The sequence below is a fragment of the Eschrichtius robustus genome, chromosome 20, assembly GCF_028021215.1.
Source record: "Eschrichtius robustus isolate mEscRob2 chromosome 20, mEscRob2.pri, whole genome shotgun sequence".
In the NCBI taxonomy this organism is placed as follows: domain Eukaryota; kingdom Metazoa; phylum Chordata; class Mammalia; order Artiodactyla; family Eschrichtiidae; genus Eschrichtius; species Eschrichtius robustus.
Genome location: NC_090843.1, coordinates 59628239 through 59646944, shown reverse-complemented (window position 1 = coordinate 59646944; position 18706 = coordinate 59628239). Strand labels below are relative to the sequence as shown.

The window sequence follows — 18706 nt, the reverse complement described above, 5'->3', positions numbered from 1 at the left end:
GAAATATACCCAGGAGTGGGATTGCTGGATCATATGGCAGCTCTATTTTTAGTTTTTTAAGGAACCTCCGTACTGTTTTCCATAGTAGCTACTATCTCTCTCCATTTCTAATCCTACTGAGTTTCCTTAAGTCATTAAAGTATTTGACGTTTGGGATACATTCTTAGTATTCTCAATCACTAAAGATAACAGGAGTGATCTTCTCAGAGTCTGTTGTCGAGATGCAGTATATTATTCTGTTCTCCCAACAGTCCGGCAAGATGAGAACTGTTGTGCCCATTTTAGAGGTAAGGAGGCTAAGGCTCTGGAAAGTGGAAGCCCTGGACTGAAGAGGAACAGCTCCAAGCTGCTCTTTCCCGTAGTTCACGTCACACTTCCAAGTGTCTCATTCTGCAACAGGCTCCATTCCGTTGAACAGATTTTCTGTGCTTTTCACCCCCAACCGGAAAGGGAAGGCCAGATGGCTCACTGCCACACGGGTCTGAGCTACATGGAAGCTACCTGATAGGAGGGTGATAGGAAGAGAAGGCAAGGGTGTTTGTGCTGCAATCCCAGGTCCCAATCCCTAACGCCCAGCCCCAAACTGCAGAGCAATCTCTAATGGTGAGGCAGCCGGGAGAGCTTTAGAAGGCCTGGCAGGAACTCTGAAATCAGACCCGGCCAGCATGTGTCCCTGAATATCAGAAGAGACACTATATTTACCCGGAAAGCCCTTTAGTGCACAGAGAGCTATAAATAGCCATTGGGGCCCAAGCAGGTGGCCTTAACACATGGCTTTCCTTCCAAACATGCAGACCCATTTTAATTAAATTTGTAATTAACCTTTGGGAGGGCAGGCCGGATTCCATTTGCTGCTGGAGACACCGTGAGTAATTTTCTCTTCCTTGACCATCTGGGGCTTAGCGTGCCGGCCAGGTGTTCTAGGAAGCAGCCCTTTGGGAGTCGGCACAGAGCCCGGCTCCCTGGACAGCGGGCCCCGGGCCTGGGGCGTGAGCGCAGCCGGCAGCCTCAGGCCTCCCCCTGCCCCGTGTCCTGATCAGAGCCTCTGTGCGAAGCGGATTCCTTCCTGCCGTTTTCCCCCAGCAGGAGATGGGGGTCCCAGCTGTGCTCATGCTACCCTTGCTGCTCCTGGGAATCAGCGGCCTCCTTTTCATCTACCAGGAGGCGTCCAGGCTGTGGTCCAAGTCAGCCGCGCAGAACAAGGTGGTGGTCATCACCGATGCCATCTCAGGACTGGGCAAGGGTAAGCGAGCTCTGCCCCCTCTCGTGCCCACTCCTGCCCTGGAGGATGAGAGGCAACAGGGTGGCGTGTGGGTGAGCCCGCTGGGCCGGACGGGGGTGGATCGAGGCTGTGTTCTCTCCCAGCAGCTGTCGTGAACCAGCAAGCGTCTTCTTTCTTGGAGGCTGCAGCTTTCTCGCCTGAGAAATGAGGGGACTGGAGTATCTGGGGTTGCAAACTCACAGTCTAAGGGCCAACATCGGTCTGCAGACATGATTTGTTTTGCCTCCAGGCGGGTTTCTAGAAATTTTGAAATGCAAAGCCCTCAGCTGGGGCAGTGAACTGGTGAAGAGGCCAAACTTGGGGGTGGGGTTGAAGTCTTGGCTCCACCACTAACCAGCTGGTGATGCACTGCTCAGCCTTGGGTTTCTCATCTGAAAGCAAGGATACTAATACTTTCTGCCTCATAATGCTGTTGTGATGAATAAACGAAGTAATAGATGGAAAGCACTTAGAACAGTGCCTGTAACTAGAGTGGGCACCCCTCAAGTGTTAGCAACGGTGATAATTATGCAGAACATGCAAACACCAGTGTGCCACACACCCCACTAATCCCTATTGTCTCACACTCGGCCTGATTCTCTCAACCACATCACCTCCTGGCCTTGAAGGCATTTACGTTTGCAACTCCTGAATTAGATGGTCTCAGAGGGCCCTTCTGCTGGTGGCATGTGTGACATAACAGACAGTAAATGCCCTTAGGTTTTTAAGATCCTCTCTCATCCCTAACAATGGTAGTGCAGCCCCATGTGTCACATAGTTTGGGTATCATTTTTGCTGTTGTTTTTGTTATTTTTCATCAAATGTCGAACCCACCAGCCAAAGACTCATTAGGTCACTCAATCAGTATCTGTTGAGTCCTCTACATCCTGAAATGAGCACTGCCCCTTCCAAAGAGGCCCGCTGGTGGGCTGGGCACCCACTCCCATGGTGCTACCATTACGAGAACATTTGTAACCTCCCATCTGGGAATTCTCTCGGATTCTCCTTCCCCTGGGCATCCCAACAGCAGCCCATCTGCATCCTTCAAGAACGGGTTCCATTTCAGTGGGTGATCGACCTGGGTTCACCACTTGAGATGAAAGAGAAAGAGTAAGGCAGTAAAACTAGGTCCTTAGGTGGCCCCTGTGTGGGTCCCAGAAGCAGTTCCCAAGAAGGATATCCAACATCACTAGACTCAATACTCACAAGGGACACAAATTCCATCTTCCACAGGGACAAACCAGGCACACACGTTTGCCAGTCAGACCAGACACAAGACAACAGGGAGTAGTGGGTGCCCCGGGGAAATGGAGCAGAGACACCCACCCAGAGACATGCAGAGTCAGTCTTTGGGGAAGACCGTTCTTCAAGCAGAACACGCCCGTCTAGCATCAGGACAGCTGCCAACTCGAGACCCCTTCATCGCCTTCATTCCCTGGCACCTCGATTGCTCCTTCCTTTTGGATGGTCCCTAAGGCGCTGGTTTCTGGGTTCCATGGCTCCTCACAGAAATACACTACCGTTAGTGGCGTATCTGGGTATTTCTCAGTTGGTCCAGGGCACGGACTCTCTTGGTGAATGATGCATGGGTGTGTGAAAGGCATGTGCATTCTGCTGCTCATGAATGAAGTGAATTACAAATGTCGATTAGACCCTGTTGGTTGAGAAGGCTGTTCTACAACTGTCCTGATTTTCTGTCTTACTGGACAGGACTTCTATCTATTGCTGAGAGATGTATATTTGGTTTAGTAGTCTTGTTTATTTATTTTTAAAAGTCTCATTCTATTATAAGCAAACATTGTACAAATCAGGTGCCCAGGAAACATATCTCAGGAGCACAACGGCATTTTCAGAGGAATACGGTCTAGTCTCTGTCATGACTAATGTCACTGCTCTTTTTCACTGTCTCTTACGGACTCACCCTAGGAAGAAATGCAAAGCAGAAGAAAATAAAGTCCGAGTATTTAGAAGTAACTTGAGAAGCTGGGCATGGGTGACCTTAGATAAACGCTTAGCCATAACATGCCGCTGACCACAGCGATTCTGGGTTCAAAGTGCTCCGTTTCTCAGGTCCAAGGCAAGAAAAAAGTGAGGGGCACCAAGCGGATGATGTAGGCTGCACACAGCCCACAGTACATGCCCAGTCCCACAGAACCTGACTGAACTCAGTGGGTAGCTCTGGACAGCATCAAGGAGCCCAGTTCCAAGCTGTCTCCTAGGGAAACCAGACAGCTAGAGATCAGGACTGCTAGCCCTCACCCCAAACCCACGCAATTCGGCCAAGTCAGGGATGGGGTCACCTTGGACCCACTGTGTCTGCAGCAAGAGTGACTCTCAAAATACTTAACCACTGTACTTGCACTGCTTCAGAGACCACAGACCCTGCCTATGTTTTATCACCTCTAAGATGCACGGTTTTTCCCCTTTAAACGTTTCTGAAACTGAGCTAATTGCCTCTCAGTCAACGGCATCTTACAACTGTCATGGGCCATCCGTGTGCATTTTAATATCTCTGAAATCAGAAAGCCTCTTGCAGGCGGGTGGCATCTTAGGTTTGAGGAACTATGGAAGTAAGGGCTCCATGTATTAATATGTTTGCTGAGTGAAAAAGAACAGGCCTGGCGCCCACGTACTTGATCCAAGATATAAGTTGTGCTGAGCTGACAAAGAATAAAATAAGAACACCTGGGTATTCTACCTAATGCCTGGCCTTGGCAGAAAGGACCCATTTGGGAGCGTGCCTTTGGGCTGCACCAAAGCAGTGATGCACCACTGGGCTCGAGCCTCCCGGGTCCACCTGGCAAAGGTGAGGTGTCAGCAGAGAAGCGGGGGAAATGGGTGATGGTAACAAACACCCATGGCTGCCTCTCCTAAGGAGGTCAAGGCCACGGGTTTGGTCTGGCTCCTGGCCACAGACCCTCACCCTGCCCCAGTGGCCAGCCTGTAAGAGTGCCCGTCATCAGGGACAGTACAGCCCCAACCTGCTCCTTTGTCAGCAGCGGAACAAGGGACCCAACGGGAATGTCACCACTTGGGGTCCCTCCTGGCTTCACCACTCACCAGCGGTGGGGTGTGGGTGACTCCGCCCTGCTCACTGAACCACGCCCCTCTGGTTTGTGAAACACGACCTCCACGAATGCCCACACCCAGCGCAGCTGCTGCCGCCACTCAGAATTACAGCCCAAACGCGGGGAGGCTAGGCATTCTCCCTCCAGGTGACGTTTCTTTTAGCGAATTCTGTCATTATAGGAACCACATATATTAAAGAGGATTTTTCAAGAAAAAAGAAGCGAAAACACACCCAGAACCCCACCCACTCGGGAACTCTTCATCCTATTTCCTTCCAGCAACTTTATGATGCTGAGATGTATAACTATCGGGGGCAAGCACACATGGGGGGGAGGGGTATAGGGAGACAGCCCACCCCGGTCTCTCAAATTCATGCAGAAGGGAAAGTCTTCCTTTGCATCTTGATTTAAAAAAAAAAAAAATCAGATAGTCTCGTAGCTTTTCTGATCACTGTTAGATTATACCAAACACTTTGGTCATGATAAATTCCCTAACATAGCTTTGATTCAGAAACTGCAGTGCCCAGTTCAATACATTGATAAACGTGTCCGTTTTCATTGAAGTTCAAGTTTCCTTCTCCCTTCCCGTAGCTGCCCCCAGCTAGGGCGAGTCGCCGGCCAGTTTGCTGCTCTTTCTGACCCCTCTGGGGGTGGAGGGGCAGGAAGGAGAGGAGAGAAGGAAGACAGGAAAAATTCTCACCTGACTGACACTCTTAGAAGCCGGCTTCGAGCTCCATGCCTGGCACACATTTAAAACCGAGTGGATTCTTTCTCCCATGGGCTCTACCGTGGGTCCTTCAGAGGCGCTCCCTGGGATATTCACCTGCACTTGCCGTGGGGCAGGTGCACTCCCCTTGCTCAGTCCCCGTGCCACCCCTGGTTTGGGGCAGTCTGCCGCACCTACGCCCTGTGTTAGATTCCCACTGCCCTTCTCAGAGGTCTTCTTGGGCAGAATTCAAAAGAGCTCCCAGCCAGCTCATGATCTACCTCTGGTCCAAGTGGTTGTGGTGGATGGGAGGGTTCTTCAGTAAAGAGACCAACCTCTGGGGCAGCCCCAGCTCTCCTCTGTCTGCTCTGGGATAGTTGGCGATGCCCATGAGATTTCCCAGGTGCAACTCAGACATAACTCCGGGCTCCCGGCTGCAGGCAACTCACAGTGTGTGTTCAAATGGTCCATCTCTTCTCTCTAGGATGGAGATAAGGGGCAAAAACTCACCTAACAGTGTTCTCTCCACAAACATCCTCTTTCCAAGTCCCCTCTCTCCTCTGCCTTATCCGTTTGCATCCTATTAGGAGTAAAGGGTATTCATGAAACAGGGTTTCAGAAATTTTCTTTGAAAATCTGCATCTTGGACTGTCACTTTGGAATTTTATATCTGATCTTGGAAATTCCAATTTTAAATCTTGTTACATAATCATAGGTGCAATTTAACATCCAATAACACACACACACAGAGTCAAGTGTTGTGGCACTGTGTTAGACACACTGTTTGAGTCTTTTTAAAAAAACTTACTATATTGTGAGATTTCCATGTCGGTAGACCCATTTCTGCAACATCAGTTTTAAAGCCTTTGAAATAACTGATATATAGATACACCATCATCTACCTAACCAACATCTCCAACTCTTTATTATTATGATATTGAGATAAATAATATTTTAACTATCCCATGCAGACATTCTTAATTATCTCCTTAGAATAAATGCCCATAAATAAAATAACTGGGCCATGCTTACTTTTAAGGATTCTTTTAATTTTTCTTCCGAAGGACTGTAGCAATTTACACTACAACCAGCAGTGAATATGTGATTATTACCAATTTTGTTTTGATTGTCATCTTTTGATTTGCATTTCTTTATTATTGGCATTGAACTTCTGTCTTCTGTGTATTAGCTCTTTGTGTTTTTATGAATTGCATACACATCTCACTAGCCAATTTCTTTATTAGGGCCTTTATTGATTTACAAGAGTTCTTTGTGGATTAAATAACTTAACCCCTTTTCCGACATATGTATTATAAATAGGTTTTCTCAATTTATCTCCCTCTTAATTTTTATTTGTTTTCTTCTGTAAGGAAGGTTTTTTTTTTTTAAGGATAAAAACCTGTAAATAATTTGTATTATTTCTTCCTTCAGTGCTGTGCTTAAAAGATCCTTCCCCAAAGCAATATATCTCTGTTTTCTTCTAGGTCTTTTATGGTTCTATTTTTACGTTTAGTTATTTAATACATTTGGTATATTGTACCTAGATTTTTTCCCTCTCAAATAGTTACCCAGTGGGCCAAAAACTTCTTTTAAATAATATGTTCTTTTCCCGCTGATTCAACGTGCTAACTTTACCATATGCTAAATTCTTACGAATACTCGGCTCTATTTTTTTTTTATAAATTTATTTATTTATTTATTTTTGGCTGCGTTGGGTCTTCGTTGCTGCGTGCAGGCTTTCTCTAGTTGCGGCGACCGGCGGCTACTCTTGTTGCGGTGCGCGGGCGTCTCATTGCGGTGGCTTCTCTTGTTGCAGAGCACGGGCTCTAGGTGCACGGGCTTCAGTAGTTGTGGCTCAGCAGGCTCTAGAGCGCAGGCTCAGTAGTTGTGGCGCACGGGCTTAGTTGCTCCACGGCATGTGGGATCTTCCCGGACCAGGGCTCGAACCCGCGTCCCCTGCATTGGCAGACGGATTCTTAACCACTGAGCCACCAGGGAAGCCCACTCGGCTCTATTTTTAATCCGTATTTCTATCTATACTGGAGACACTAACAACGCTTTCATCTCTGCCGCTTTGTAATATATTTTAATAACTGATAGTCCACTCCCATTATTGTTTATCAAAATGTTCTTTGGTTTTCTTGCATATTTATTATTCCAAGTAAAGTTTGTAAGTTATTCCAAATAAAGTTTAGGATCTTTCTGTCACTTTCCAAGACATGTTGGGATCTTGATTTACTGCATCAAATTCACTTGGAGATGGACTGACGTCTGTATTGAATTTTGCCAGGCAGAATCATCAGGGACAGCCCTTTTCTCAATAAAACACCTGCATTTAGGGAAATCTTCCATTCTCTATGATCCTAACAATTCAAGGTGACATTGTTCACACGGTTATTTCTATTTTATTTTATTTATTTATTTATTTATTTATTTATTTATTTATTTATTTATGGCCATGTTGGGTCTTCGTTGCTGCGCGCGGGCTTTTCTCTAGTTGCAGCGAGCGGGGGCTACTCTTCGTTGTGGTGCACAGGCTTCTCATTGTGGTGGCTTCTCTTGCTGCAGAGCATGGGCTCTAGGCCTGCGGGCTTCAGCAGTTGTGGCTCACGGGCTCTAGAGCGCAGGCTCAGTAGTTGTGGCACACAGGCTTAGTTGCTCCGCGGCATGTGGGACCTTCCCGGACTAGGGCTCGAACCCGTGTCCCCTGCATTGGCAGGCGGATTCTTAACCACTGCGCCACCAGGGAAGCCCCACACAGTTATTTCTTGATTCAAGTTTCCCTTTGTCAGCAGAACTGACCACAGCTTCCCCCGACCACATCTGTTTCTAGACCTCACTGAGACCTCCCCTCCCTAGAGCCTTCTCCTTTCCTTCTCTATCAGCCCCTTCTGCCTTCACTCCTGCTCCCATCTGGCTTAGACTGAATGGTCCAGCACATCAATTGTTCCCTCTCCAGTACCACAATTCCCCTGCTCACAACGCCCACTTATCAAACCCCTGCCAACTGTCCTGTCTAGCTGGCCCCCTTCTTTCCACCAGCTCCAGCTGTTGAGACTTGCAGGAGAAAATCACACAAACATAAGATCACTTAGAGCCATGGCACACAGGATTTCCAGCCTCTAGTGGGCACCCAGTGCTGCCCAACTACCCTTTGGCATCCCCAGGCAGCCCAGGTCACCAGTGCTTGGTGTAAAAATGGGACAGTAATAGCTACTCCCCTGTAGTGGGTGTTGTTGGTGCCCCTCCCAGATTCCTGTACCTGGCCAGTTCATCCATCCCCAGGTCCTATGAGTGTTGGTGGCCATGGCTCATAGACTTGCCCTCTGCCAGTGGACACCCTTTGTACCCACCCCTGGAGGGAGGCAGCACACCATCAGTGACTGGTTGACACACGTGTACAAAAGACAGTCCCCCTGCATCCAGGTGGGACAGCCTTGCAGCTGGGTTTACAGTCCAGAGCCTTCCTTGGGTCCAGCCAAAGCTAGACTTTACCTGAGACCACATCCTTCCCCTTCACCTACGCCATGCCCTTAATCCCTGACAGATTTTCTCTGAAGAGCACTCCCTGAATTAATCCTGGCCACCTGAATCCCTGTCTTAGATTCTGCTTTTAGGGAACCCAACCTAAGAAACTGCTGCATGGGGTGACTGTGAGAATTAAATGAGCTAATATACGTAAATCCCTTTCAATAGCTACTCAAGCAAGTAAACTGTCAAAATCTGTTAGCTTTTATTGTTCTTAAATATCATTGTTATTGCCACATAAGAATACTTGTATCTACCAACTACTTCCCAGTTAAGAACATTGGGTGAGGGACTTCCCCGGCAGGCCAGCGGTTAAGACTCCACACTTCCACTGTAGGGGGCACAGGTTCGATCCCTGGTTGGGGAACTAAGATCTTGCATGCTGCGCGGTAGGGCCAAAAAAAGAAAAAAAAAAAGAACGCTGGGACACTGGGTGAGTCAGAAATTCGTCCAGAGTAAAACTTACTAGACAGCAGGCAGGTTTCCTTTCTTAATAAAAAGAACCCTGTCTGGAGTATCGACCCACAGAGAAAATGTGGAGGAAACTAGTGACATTTGGTCTGAAAAAACATGGCAGCTGTCTCCAATATCTTCAGATTGAGATATGTTTAGAGCTGTGCTTCTGGGGGTCTTGCTTGATGGAGTCATCTTTCTGTCCAGTTTAAGAAAGAACGTCCTAATAATCAGAACTACCCAACGGAGGAGGGGTTATTTCACACCCCTGTGAGATGCCCTTCACAGGAGGCAACCATGCTGAGGCTGGAAACAAGAAGAAATTCCAGAGGCAGCTGAATGCAATGACCTCTAAAGGAACTCATGGCTCTAAGGCTTTTGAATTCTTTGAATCCTTGAATCTGTAAGAAAGAGGGGCTCGCCATCAGTGGTTTCACCCACAGTGTGTCCTGTCCTCCTTCCTTCTTCCCCTCAGAGTGTGCTCGGGTGTTCCATACCGGCGGGGCCAGGCTGGTGCTGTGCGGAAAGAGCTGGGAGAGGCTTCAGAGTCTACACGATGCCCTGATCAGTGTGGCTGACCCCAGCAAGGTAAGGCCTTCTGGCAGCCGCCACGGGCAACCCCTGGACACCCTTAGCCTTCCTTGCTTGTTACACAGCAGCTCTTTCGGTGAAATTTGGGTGAAATTTTGCTTTGGGGAAATGTAATTTTTTTAAACGTATTTTTAAATTTTTAATTTTATTTATTTTTGGCTGCGTTGGGTCTTCATTTCTGCACGGGCTTTCTCTAGTTGCGGCGAGTGGGGGCTACTCTTCGTTGCGGTGCACGGTCTTCTCATTGCAGTGGCTTCTCTGGTTGCGGAGCACGGGCTCTAGGTGCGCGGGCTTCAGTAGTTGTGGCGCGTGGGCTCAGTAGTTGTGGCGCAGGGGCTTAGTTGCTCCGAGGCATGTGGGATCTTCCTGGATCAGGGATTGAACCCGTGTCCCCTGCATTGGCAGGCGGATTCTTAACCACTGCGCCACCAGGGAAGTCCTGGGGAAATGTAATCTTGACACAGGTAAGTCTGCCCACTTGGGGGTTGGCTCATTTTGACCCCTCATCGTGCCTCTAGCCTCTGATCCTCCCCACCCCCCATTCTATTTAAGTCAGACTCAAAGAGGATCCAGAAAATATGGTATGTCACAGATACGGGCTCTGTTTATTAACACTCATGGCTGATTTTTAAAATAATACTTCAAATAATATTTCCTTCAAAGAGGGAGTTCCCTGGCAGTCCGGTGGTTAGGACTTGGCGCTTTCACTGCCATGGCCCAGGTTCAATCCCTGGTCAGGGAACTAAGATCCCGCAAGCCAAAAAAATAATAATAATTTCCTTCAAAGAAATCAGGGAAGTGAAGTCCCCTTCCATGAAGTTCCACAGGAGGTGAACACATTTCAATGCAGCTGGGGTTTTCAAAGCATTTCTGGAGCATTGTTTAAGAAATTGCTTTCAGGGGATTCCCTGGTGGCGCAGTGGTTAAGAATCCACCTGCCGATGCAGGGGACACGGGTTCCAGCCCTGGTCCGGGAAGATCCCACATGCCGCGGAGCAACTAAGCCCGTGCGCCACAACTACTGAGCCTGCGCTCTAGAGCCTGCTGAGCCACAACTACTGAGCCCGTGAGCCACAACTACTGAAGCCCATGCGCCTAGAGCCTGTGCTCCACAACAAGAGAAGCCACCACAATGAGAAGCCCGCGTACCGCAAAGAAGAGTATCCCCCCGCTCGCCGCAGCTAGAGAAAGCCTGTGCGTAGCAACGAAGACCCAACGCAGCCAAAAATAAATAAATAAGTAAATTTATTTGAAAAAAAGAAAAAGACATTGCCTTCAGAGAGTTCTCTTCAGGATTTTTTTTTTTTTTTAATCTTTTCCCTTGATGTTGAATTCGATTTTGCAAATAGCCAAAAATCATTCAGAACTAACTCTGGTACTTGAGGAGATGGAGCAACCAGGATAACACAACATACTCCAAGGTATGTTTCTTGGGATCTTATTAGGTATTGGTTATTAAGTAGTAAAAACGAGGTTCTGAAGTCAATTTTGTGGGAAATACTAAGTTAGGCCAAGCTTGTCTGACTAATTTCTTTACTGCAGGACTTTTCAGAGCCCTTGCTATGCAAATGTGCATTGTGTTATCTCCAAGAAGAACATATAGTAGTCTGTATTTCCTAAGCAAATCTGACCAGGGAACCTTTTTTTAAGGCCGTATCTCAGGGCTAGTGTTTGTCAAACACCGGGATTGCATTTACCATATGGTAACATCAATGTTTCCATCTGTATCCCTTCTAACCCATGAGAATCTTGACGATATCAAATGTTTAGGGCTGAACACAAATGCCTGGCACATAGGTCGTGCTCCAAAAAAATTGCGTTGAGTGTGTGATTTTGGCCAAAAAGTAAATGTGGCTACAAAGTACTGGGCAGATTCTCTTGAGGCTTGGAAGCCAGTCTGAAAGCAACTGCCAAAAAGGAGCTCAGAAGTGTTATAAGAAATGACATCAACAGCAGAATCAATGCATGGCCTCCACTTGGATTTCTCAGGTCGGGCCCCTTGACCAGAAGTTCAGACTTATGACTGCATGTTTGCATGCTGGGAATGTTGTTGTTGCTCTGGTCCCCAAGGATGCATTTTCTCCATCAATTTCCTTCCTCCCAGAGTCCTCTCTGCTTCTTCCTCATCATTTGTTTGTAGTCATTCCATGAGCTCTGAGTTTCAAAAGGGGTGACTCTTAGATTGAAGGGTCCCAAGGTCTGAGGGGATGTACCCACATGTGCCTTGACTCTCTCATTGGTCCAGCAGACATTCACCCCAAAGCTGGTCCTCTTGGATCTCTCGGACATCAGCTGTGTCCAGGATGTGGCCAAAGAGGTCCTGGATTGCTATGGCTGCGTGGACATCCTCATCAACAATGCCAGCATGAAGGTGAAGGGGCCTGCCCATAACATTTCTCTGGAACTCGACAAAAAGATCATGGATGCCAATTACTTTGGACCCATCACGCTGACCAAAGGTCTCGTGAGTTTGACCTTCCCACTGGCTGCTAGAAAGGGCTCTGTTATATTTCCAGACAGTCACCCAATTCTGGATGGAGCCTCCAGCCCCTCTTTCAGAAAAATCCCTGCTTATTTGGTGAAAGCTTTCAGCATCTGACTGTAAAGGTTGATGAAAGAAAAGGGACTGTGAAAGTCTCTGACTGGTATATTCCAACCTGCCTCTCCATTAAGCCCCCTCCCCAAGTCCTGCCCTTTTCTCCTCTTTTCTTACTCATATCCACGGCTCCCCTCCAATCCCACTCCACATCTCTGGACCACTGTCTTCATCCTCTGCAAATCTTTTACTGTATCGACCTTGTGGTTGATCTGCTCCTAATCAGGACAGTCGGTCCAAGGTCGAAAAAGAGTTTATCTGCAAGAGACCCAGAATACTGTCCATCCCTTTGCAGAAACAGGAAGGCAGGAGGACGTCTCCCTTTTAAAGGTAAAATGGTGGTTCCTGTGTGGAGATTTCTAAGGGTCAAGTTCAAATGCAGATCTGAAGCTGGGGTTAGGGGTGTTGCTAGAGATGACATGGAATAGCACCAAGAGTTGAAGCCCTCCTCCCACCCCAAATAAAGTTTATCGAAGCAGAAGCACAAAAGGGAGAATATAAGCACGGAGAATGTCTACATGGACGGAGTAGCGTGTTTGGCAAAGGCTGAGAAAGCATGATCTTAGAGCTGCCTTCTCTACGGCCAGAATCTCCATGATAATGGGATTCTGAGAGCTGTGACAGCTGAAGGGAAAGAAGCGCTGGGAGCAGAAAGATGACTCCCCAGAGCTTCTAAGACGATGCCCGGAGATCACAGTTTCCTCCAGCCCAGTCGCTGTGGACACACCAAGCAGGCCAGCCAAGGTGTGTCCTTCACTCAACCCCTGAGAGCTCAGGTTCCCTGGCACCACGGTGAGGAATGCAATCTTAAGTCTTCTGATATTTTTTGCCATCTCCCTATTCAATCTGTGCTATTATTACTCCATATCTTTTTCTAAATTTCCTCATTGGTAAATTAATTCAATTCAGGAGGAAATCTTTACCATAATTTAAAAACCCCTTTCCCTCTCCATAAATACAAGAAAACCTGAAATCAGAACAAAGTAGTAAGTTCTCCCAAGACAAAGGGCTGAGGTCTTTCCTCTCTTTTTTTAAAAAAGATTAGCACATGCAAGAGAAGTATTAAAGACCCATTGGAACCAACTTTCCTACTGGAAGCAATAGGACAATTGAAAAGGGATTACCTTTCTCACTATTGAAATCAGTGTCACTCCATGCACACGGATGGGTCATTTAAAATCATCCAGGGACTCCCCTGGGGGTCCAGCGGTTAGGACTCTGCACTTCCACTGAAGGGGTCCTGGGTTCGATCCCTGGTCAGGGAACTAAGATCCTGCATGCCACGTGCAGCGAGGCCAAAAAAATTAAGTAATAAAATAAAATAAAATAACCCAGCAATTCCCCAGTCGAGCCCAGCCCACTCTTAGGAAACACTGGATAAGTGGTAACCAGGGTCCATTCCATCTGTGTCCCACTGTAACCTAACTGTCAGGGAGGTAGAGGAGCCCTCCGTGATGAGGGGAAGGGCTCTGCCTGATGTTGCCTGACTCAGCCTCAGATTTGTAACCGTGGTTCTTTGTCCTATGCTTCCCAGCCCTGCTCCCCAACATGATCTCCCGGAGGACCGGACAAATTGTGTTAGTGAATAACATCCAAGGGAAGCTTGGAATCCCGTTCCGTACGGCCTGTAAGTTGCTAAGACAAACATGTTTCGTCCTATGTTATGTGTCTCATAAGACAAGAGATGTGTGTCTAGGACTAGGCATGGGGTTACATTGGGGAAGAGGGTCCAGAGATGAAAGCATCTGTTGGCTTTTCTTTCATCCCTTCAGCTCCTATTTTTGACCGTCTACAGCACACAGGTGACTATGGGAGATAAAGATAAGCCCTTCCCTCAGCCCCCAGAAGCTCACATCTCATAGGCGGTCAGGACACGTCCTGGCTGGACACGATCAATGCCAGATCAAGGTCACGCTCCTGACATGGGTGCACAGCCCCAGCTCAGATGCCCCCTTCTCTGTAAAGATGCCCCTGGAGAGACAGGAACGATTACAACTGGGAAAGAAAGGAGGGGTGCACATCCCAAAAGGGGAGAGAGATGGAGAGGTTCTGAGGAAGGAGGAAGGAGAAAAGGAAAGGGACACAATTCCAGGGGAGGCGAGAGAGAGAATTCCAAAGGTGAGACTCCTCTAAAAAGTCCAAGGAGGAGAGGGACTTCTCGGTGTATGTTCCTGGGACCCAACTGGGAGAATTCTGGAGACATTCCCACCTCCCGTGAGGTAGGATGTGGGAGGGTGGCGGAACATGTCTCATACGTTTCCTTATGGCCCAAAGTACAATGCACGAAACCGGAGCTGGGTAAGTAAGTGTCTGGTGGGTAGAAAGGTGAGAGGGAGAGAGGAATGAAGAAAGGGTGGGTGGGGTGGCCTGATGTAGTCTTCTGGAGCCACCACAACAAAATACCACAGGGACTTCCCTGGCGGCACCGTGGTTAAGACTCCCCGCTCCCAATGCAGGGGGCCCGGGTTCAATCCCTGGTCAGGGAACTAGATCCCACATGCATGACACAACTAAGGGTTCGCATGCCACAAGTAGGGGGTCAGTGAGCCGCAACTAAGGAGCCCACCTGCCACAACTAAGACCTGGTGCAACCAAATAAATAAATTAAAAAAAACAAAAACAAAAACAAAAACACCAGGTAGCTTAAACAACAGAAATGTATTTTCTCACAGCTCTGCAGGCCGGAAGTCCAAGATCAAAGTGTGGGCAGGCTTGATGTTTCCCGAGGCCTCTCTCCTTGGCTTGCTGATGGCCTGCTCCCCGGGTCCTCACATGGTCTTTGTGTGTGGGCACCCCTGCCGTCTCCTGCTCTTCTTATAAGGACACCCGTCCGATTGGATTAGGGCACCACCCTAACAGCCTCATTTTACCTTAATTACCTTTTAAAGGCCCTTATCTCAAAATACAGCCACAATCTGAGATACTGGGGTTAGGACTTCAACATATGAATTTGGGGGCGGGATACAATTCAGCCCATCATATCCCCCTAATAGTGTTTTACTTTCCTTTTCTCGTTTGCATTAGTTAGGTTAAGCTGACGGTGCCGTAAAGACCTTTATTCCTCCTCCATATAACTGTCTAAATGGGCAGCTCAGCAGGCATCACTGTTCCTCACGGTCACTCGGGGGCCCAGAGTCGTGCCAAGTCACAGCTTTGCCATCATTTTCCACGTGGTCAAAGCTAGTTCCCACCCCACGTGGGTTCCTGCTGGCAAGAAGAGGGCATCGTGCCCATACAGCCCTGCTCACATCCTGTCGTCGAGAAGCCAGTCACATGCTTACCCCCTTGCTGCAAGGGATGCTGGGAATTGCAGTCCGCCTGTGGGCTCAGGATGGGGAGAAGAATAGAGCTGGGTCCGCACAGGGCAGTCTTTGCCACGTACCTCATTCCGTCTCTGCCCCAGCCCATCTAGAACCTCACCACTATTCCTCCTACTCACAAACATACATGTCATTTTCAGCAGGTGGATTACTTTCCACTTGCTTGCTGCCTTCATTCATTCAACAAACAGCAATCGAATGCCTAGAACCAGGTGCTGGGGACACAGACAGCAGTGACATGATACAATGTGGTGCAGGCAACACAACTGGCCCTTTGGCCTCCAACCAACATGGAACCCAATGCACTGGTTTCCTTGGAACCTTTCTTTTTTTTTTTAAATTAATTTATTTATTTTTGGTTGCGTTGGGTCTTCGTTGCTGCCCACAGGCTTCCTCTAGCTGCGGAGAGCAGGGGCTACTCCTGGTTGTGATGCATGGGCTTCTCACTGCGCGGGCTTCGGTAGTTGCGGCTCGTGGGCTCTAGAGCGCAGGCTCAGTAGTTGTGGTGCACGGGCTTAGTTGTTCCGAGGCACGTGGGATCTTCCCGGACCAGGGCTCGAACCCGTGTCCCCTGAATTGGCAAGGCAGATTCCTAACCACTGCGCCACCAGGGAAGTCCTAGCTCCTGCATTCTTAACCCTGATGGCCTCAGGACCTTGGAGAAATCACTCTCTCAGGGAACCAGCCTTCCCGGCTGAAATGTTTTATATACATTTTCTCACTTGGATAGGGTGATATTATCCCCACTTTATTTATTTATTTATTTATTTAGCCCATTTTATAGGTTTTTAATTTTACTGAAGTATAGTTGATTTACAACGTTGTGTTAGTTTCTGCTGTACCGAAAAGTGACTCGGTTACACATATACATCCTCTTTTTCATATACTTTTCCATTATGGTTTATCGCAGGATATTGAATATAGTTCCCTGTGTATTATGCCCATTTTAAAGATAAGAAAACTGAGCCTCTTCAGGTAAAAATGAGTCACTTGCCCAAAGTCACACAGTGGGCAAGTGGCTAAGTTGGATTCCGTCTCATCTCTGCATCTGTCCACTGCTTCACAAGGGCTCTCTGTCCTCATCTATGAAGCGAGGGGCAGGTGACTTGAGGCCTCTCCCAACGGAGTTTGCAGGGATGTGTGTCCCCAAGGCCCCTCCTGGGAAGCACAGCGGGACCCACACCCACCCCTCGCTGGTTTCTCTTCCAGACGCCGCCGCCAAGCACGCGGCGCTCGGCTTCTTCGACTGCCTGCGGGCCGAGGTGGAGGAATACGACATTGTCGTCAGCACCGTGAGCCCCGCTTTCATCCGCTCCGACCACGTTCATCCAGGCCAAGGAAACTGGGAGGCCTCCATCTGGAAATGTGAGCTTTCAGAGCGAAGCCAGAGGGACAGGGGCCGCGGAGGGCTCTGGGCGGGGGGGGGGCGGGTCCAGGGGGGCGCTCCTGAAGCATGAGACTGGGGACGGTGGGGCCCCTGCACCCAGCTAACAGTGGGGAGGTACCCCAAAACGTAGGTCCTGAGGCACCAGGTAGATGGAATCCTAACCTGCAATCAGCAGACCGAAGCCAGGTTGGGCTCCGTCAATCACAGGCTCTGTGACCTTGGCCACTGGGACTGCCCACCTCTGGGCCTGTTTCCCATGTGGAATAGCCAGGATTTGGTCTTCGAGAACTTCCTGTTCCCCTTGCCCTAGAAGGCAGCACAGAGAAACTCAGAGTCTGGCCCTGACTGCCTGCATGTGAAGTTCGCCTCAGTCACATATTAAGCAACTCCCTTCATCTCTCTGCCTCCGTTTGCCCTTTGGAGAATGAGGGCTGATGGTGATACCTAACTTGTAGACTCATAGGTAAGACTGAAAGTTCCAGCTCCTAGAATCCTGAGTGGTCTGTAAAGGCACCTATGATCAGTATTCTAGAATGCTCTACACAGAGCAGCTACCCCCTGCCCGAGGCTCTATCGACATTAGGGAATCAAGATGAATCAAGACGTAGGCAAGAGGTTCCAGGAGGCTCTGGACAAACACAGCTTCGCAACAATTGTAAACAACAGCCTCTTCATACATCCGGCACCTTCCTATCTTCTAAGCTCTTTCTCATCCCCTCCGACGGCTTATAACCATCCTGGGATGTTAACGGGGCAGGAAACTGCGCCTACTTTACAGATGCGGAAGCTGAGGCGCAGCGGGTAAAGTGCCTCCCCAGGGCGCACGGCCAGCAGACGGCAGGGTTGGTCCCGAGACTGGGACTCCAGAAGCGCACACCCGTCCCCACCTGGGGGGTGGGGGGTGGGGGGTGGGGGGTGGGGCTCTGGCCACACCCCTCCTCCCGAGGCTGTAAGCCCTGCCCCCGCCTGGGGGCTTTTCAGTCTTTTTCAGGAGGCTGACCTACGGGGTACACCCCGTGGACGTGGCGGAGGAGGTGATGCGCACGGTGAGACGCAAGAAGCAAGAGGTCTTCCTGGCCAACCCCATCCCCAAGGCCGCCGTGTACATCCGCACCTTCTTCCCTGAGGTTTTTTTTGCCGTGGTGGCCTGTGGGGTGAAGGAGAAACTCAACGTCCCAGAGGAGGGTTAACTGCAGGGGGCCAAAAGGGTCACCCCGCGGGGAATAAAGGCTTCACGGGCAGTTGCAGGATCCTCCATTCTCTCAGCACTTGGGGCCCCAAACAGTTCCCCAACCTGCGCACCACCTGTGGGAGGTGTTCACCATCCCAGTGACGATGGCCTGGCGTTCAGCCCAGTCGCCCTGGGCCCCTGGGTGTCTCCCACGTGACTTTCCCAGGACACACTTCCAGAAGCTTCTCGACCCTACAGAGTGACAACCCGGCAGAAAGACAGGAACCATAAGGGTCCAACTCCCAAATACTCACACTCCCACTGTGGCCATCAGCCTGCCCAGGACCTCAGAAAACCACCTCCATTTTACACAAGGGTGACCTGCCCACTCTGCCCCCAACCACAGAAGCTGAACTTGGCAACTCCTTAGGGCAGCCCTGTGAAACTGAACTTTCTGGAATGATGGAAATAGTCTGTCATCTGCAGTGTCCAGTATGGCAACCACCAGCCACGTATGGCTGTTGAACACCTGAAATGTGGCCTGTGCAACAGAGAAACAGAATTTTCAATTTTATTTAATTTGAATTAATTTAACTTTAAATAGCTGCACGGGGCTAGCGGTTCC

At 49.0% G+C, this 18706-nt stretch overlaps 1 protein-coding gene across 2 annotated transcripts; it reads left to right on the top strand.

The window, feature by feature from the left end:
- The first annotated feature begins 1089 nt into the window (after window positions 1-1089).
- On the top strand, window positions 1090-18100 carry DHRS7C (dehydrogenase/reductase 7C). Of its 2 annotated transcripts, none has more exons than XM_068530310.1 (6): window positions 1090-1243; window positions 9492-9604; window positions 11856-12066; window positions 13738-13830; window positions 16733-16888; window positions 17892-18100. In XM_068530310.1, exons 1-6 carry the CDS (start codon window positions 1090-1092, stop codon window positions 18098-18100), a joined length of 936 nt encoding a protein of 311 aa, XP_068386411.1. The 2 variants fall into 2 exon arrangements, with proteins under 2 accessions (XP_068386411.1, XP_068386410.1); XM_068530309.1 differs by having other exon boundaries at window positions 11853-12066.
- The last annotated feature ends 606 nt before the right edge of the window (window positions 18101-18706 follow it).

Excerpts from the sequence above, each read along its gene's own strand:
- DHRS7C (XM_068530309.1), top strand. The coding sequence starts at position 1,090 with ATGGGGGTCCCAGCTGTGCTCATGCTACCCTTGCTGCTCCTGGGAATC. Across the intron at positions 12,067-13,737 it reads ACCCATCACGCTGACCAAAG|CCCTGCTCCCCAACATGATC; the intron begins GTCTCGTGAGTT and ends TATGCTTCCCAG. Across the intron at positions 16,889-17,891 it reads GGAGGCCTCCATCTGGAAAT|TCTTTTTCAGGAGGCTGACC; the intron begins GTGAGCTTTCAG and ends GGGGCTTTTCAG.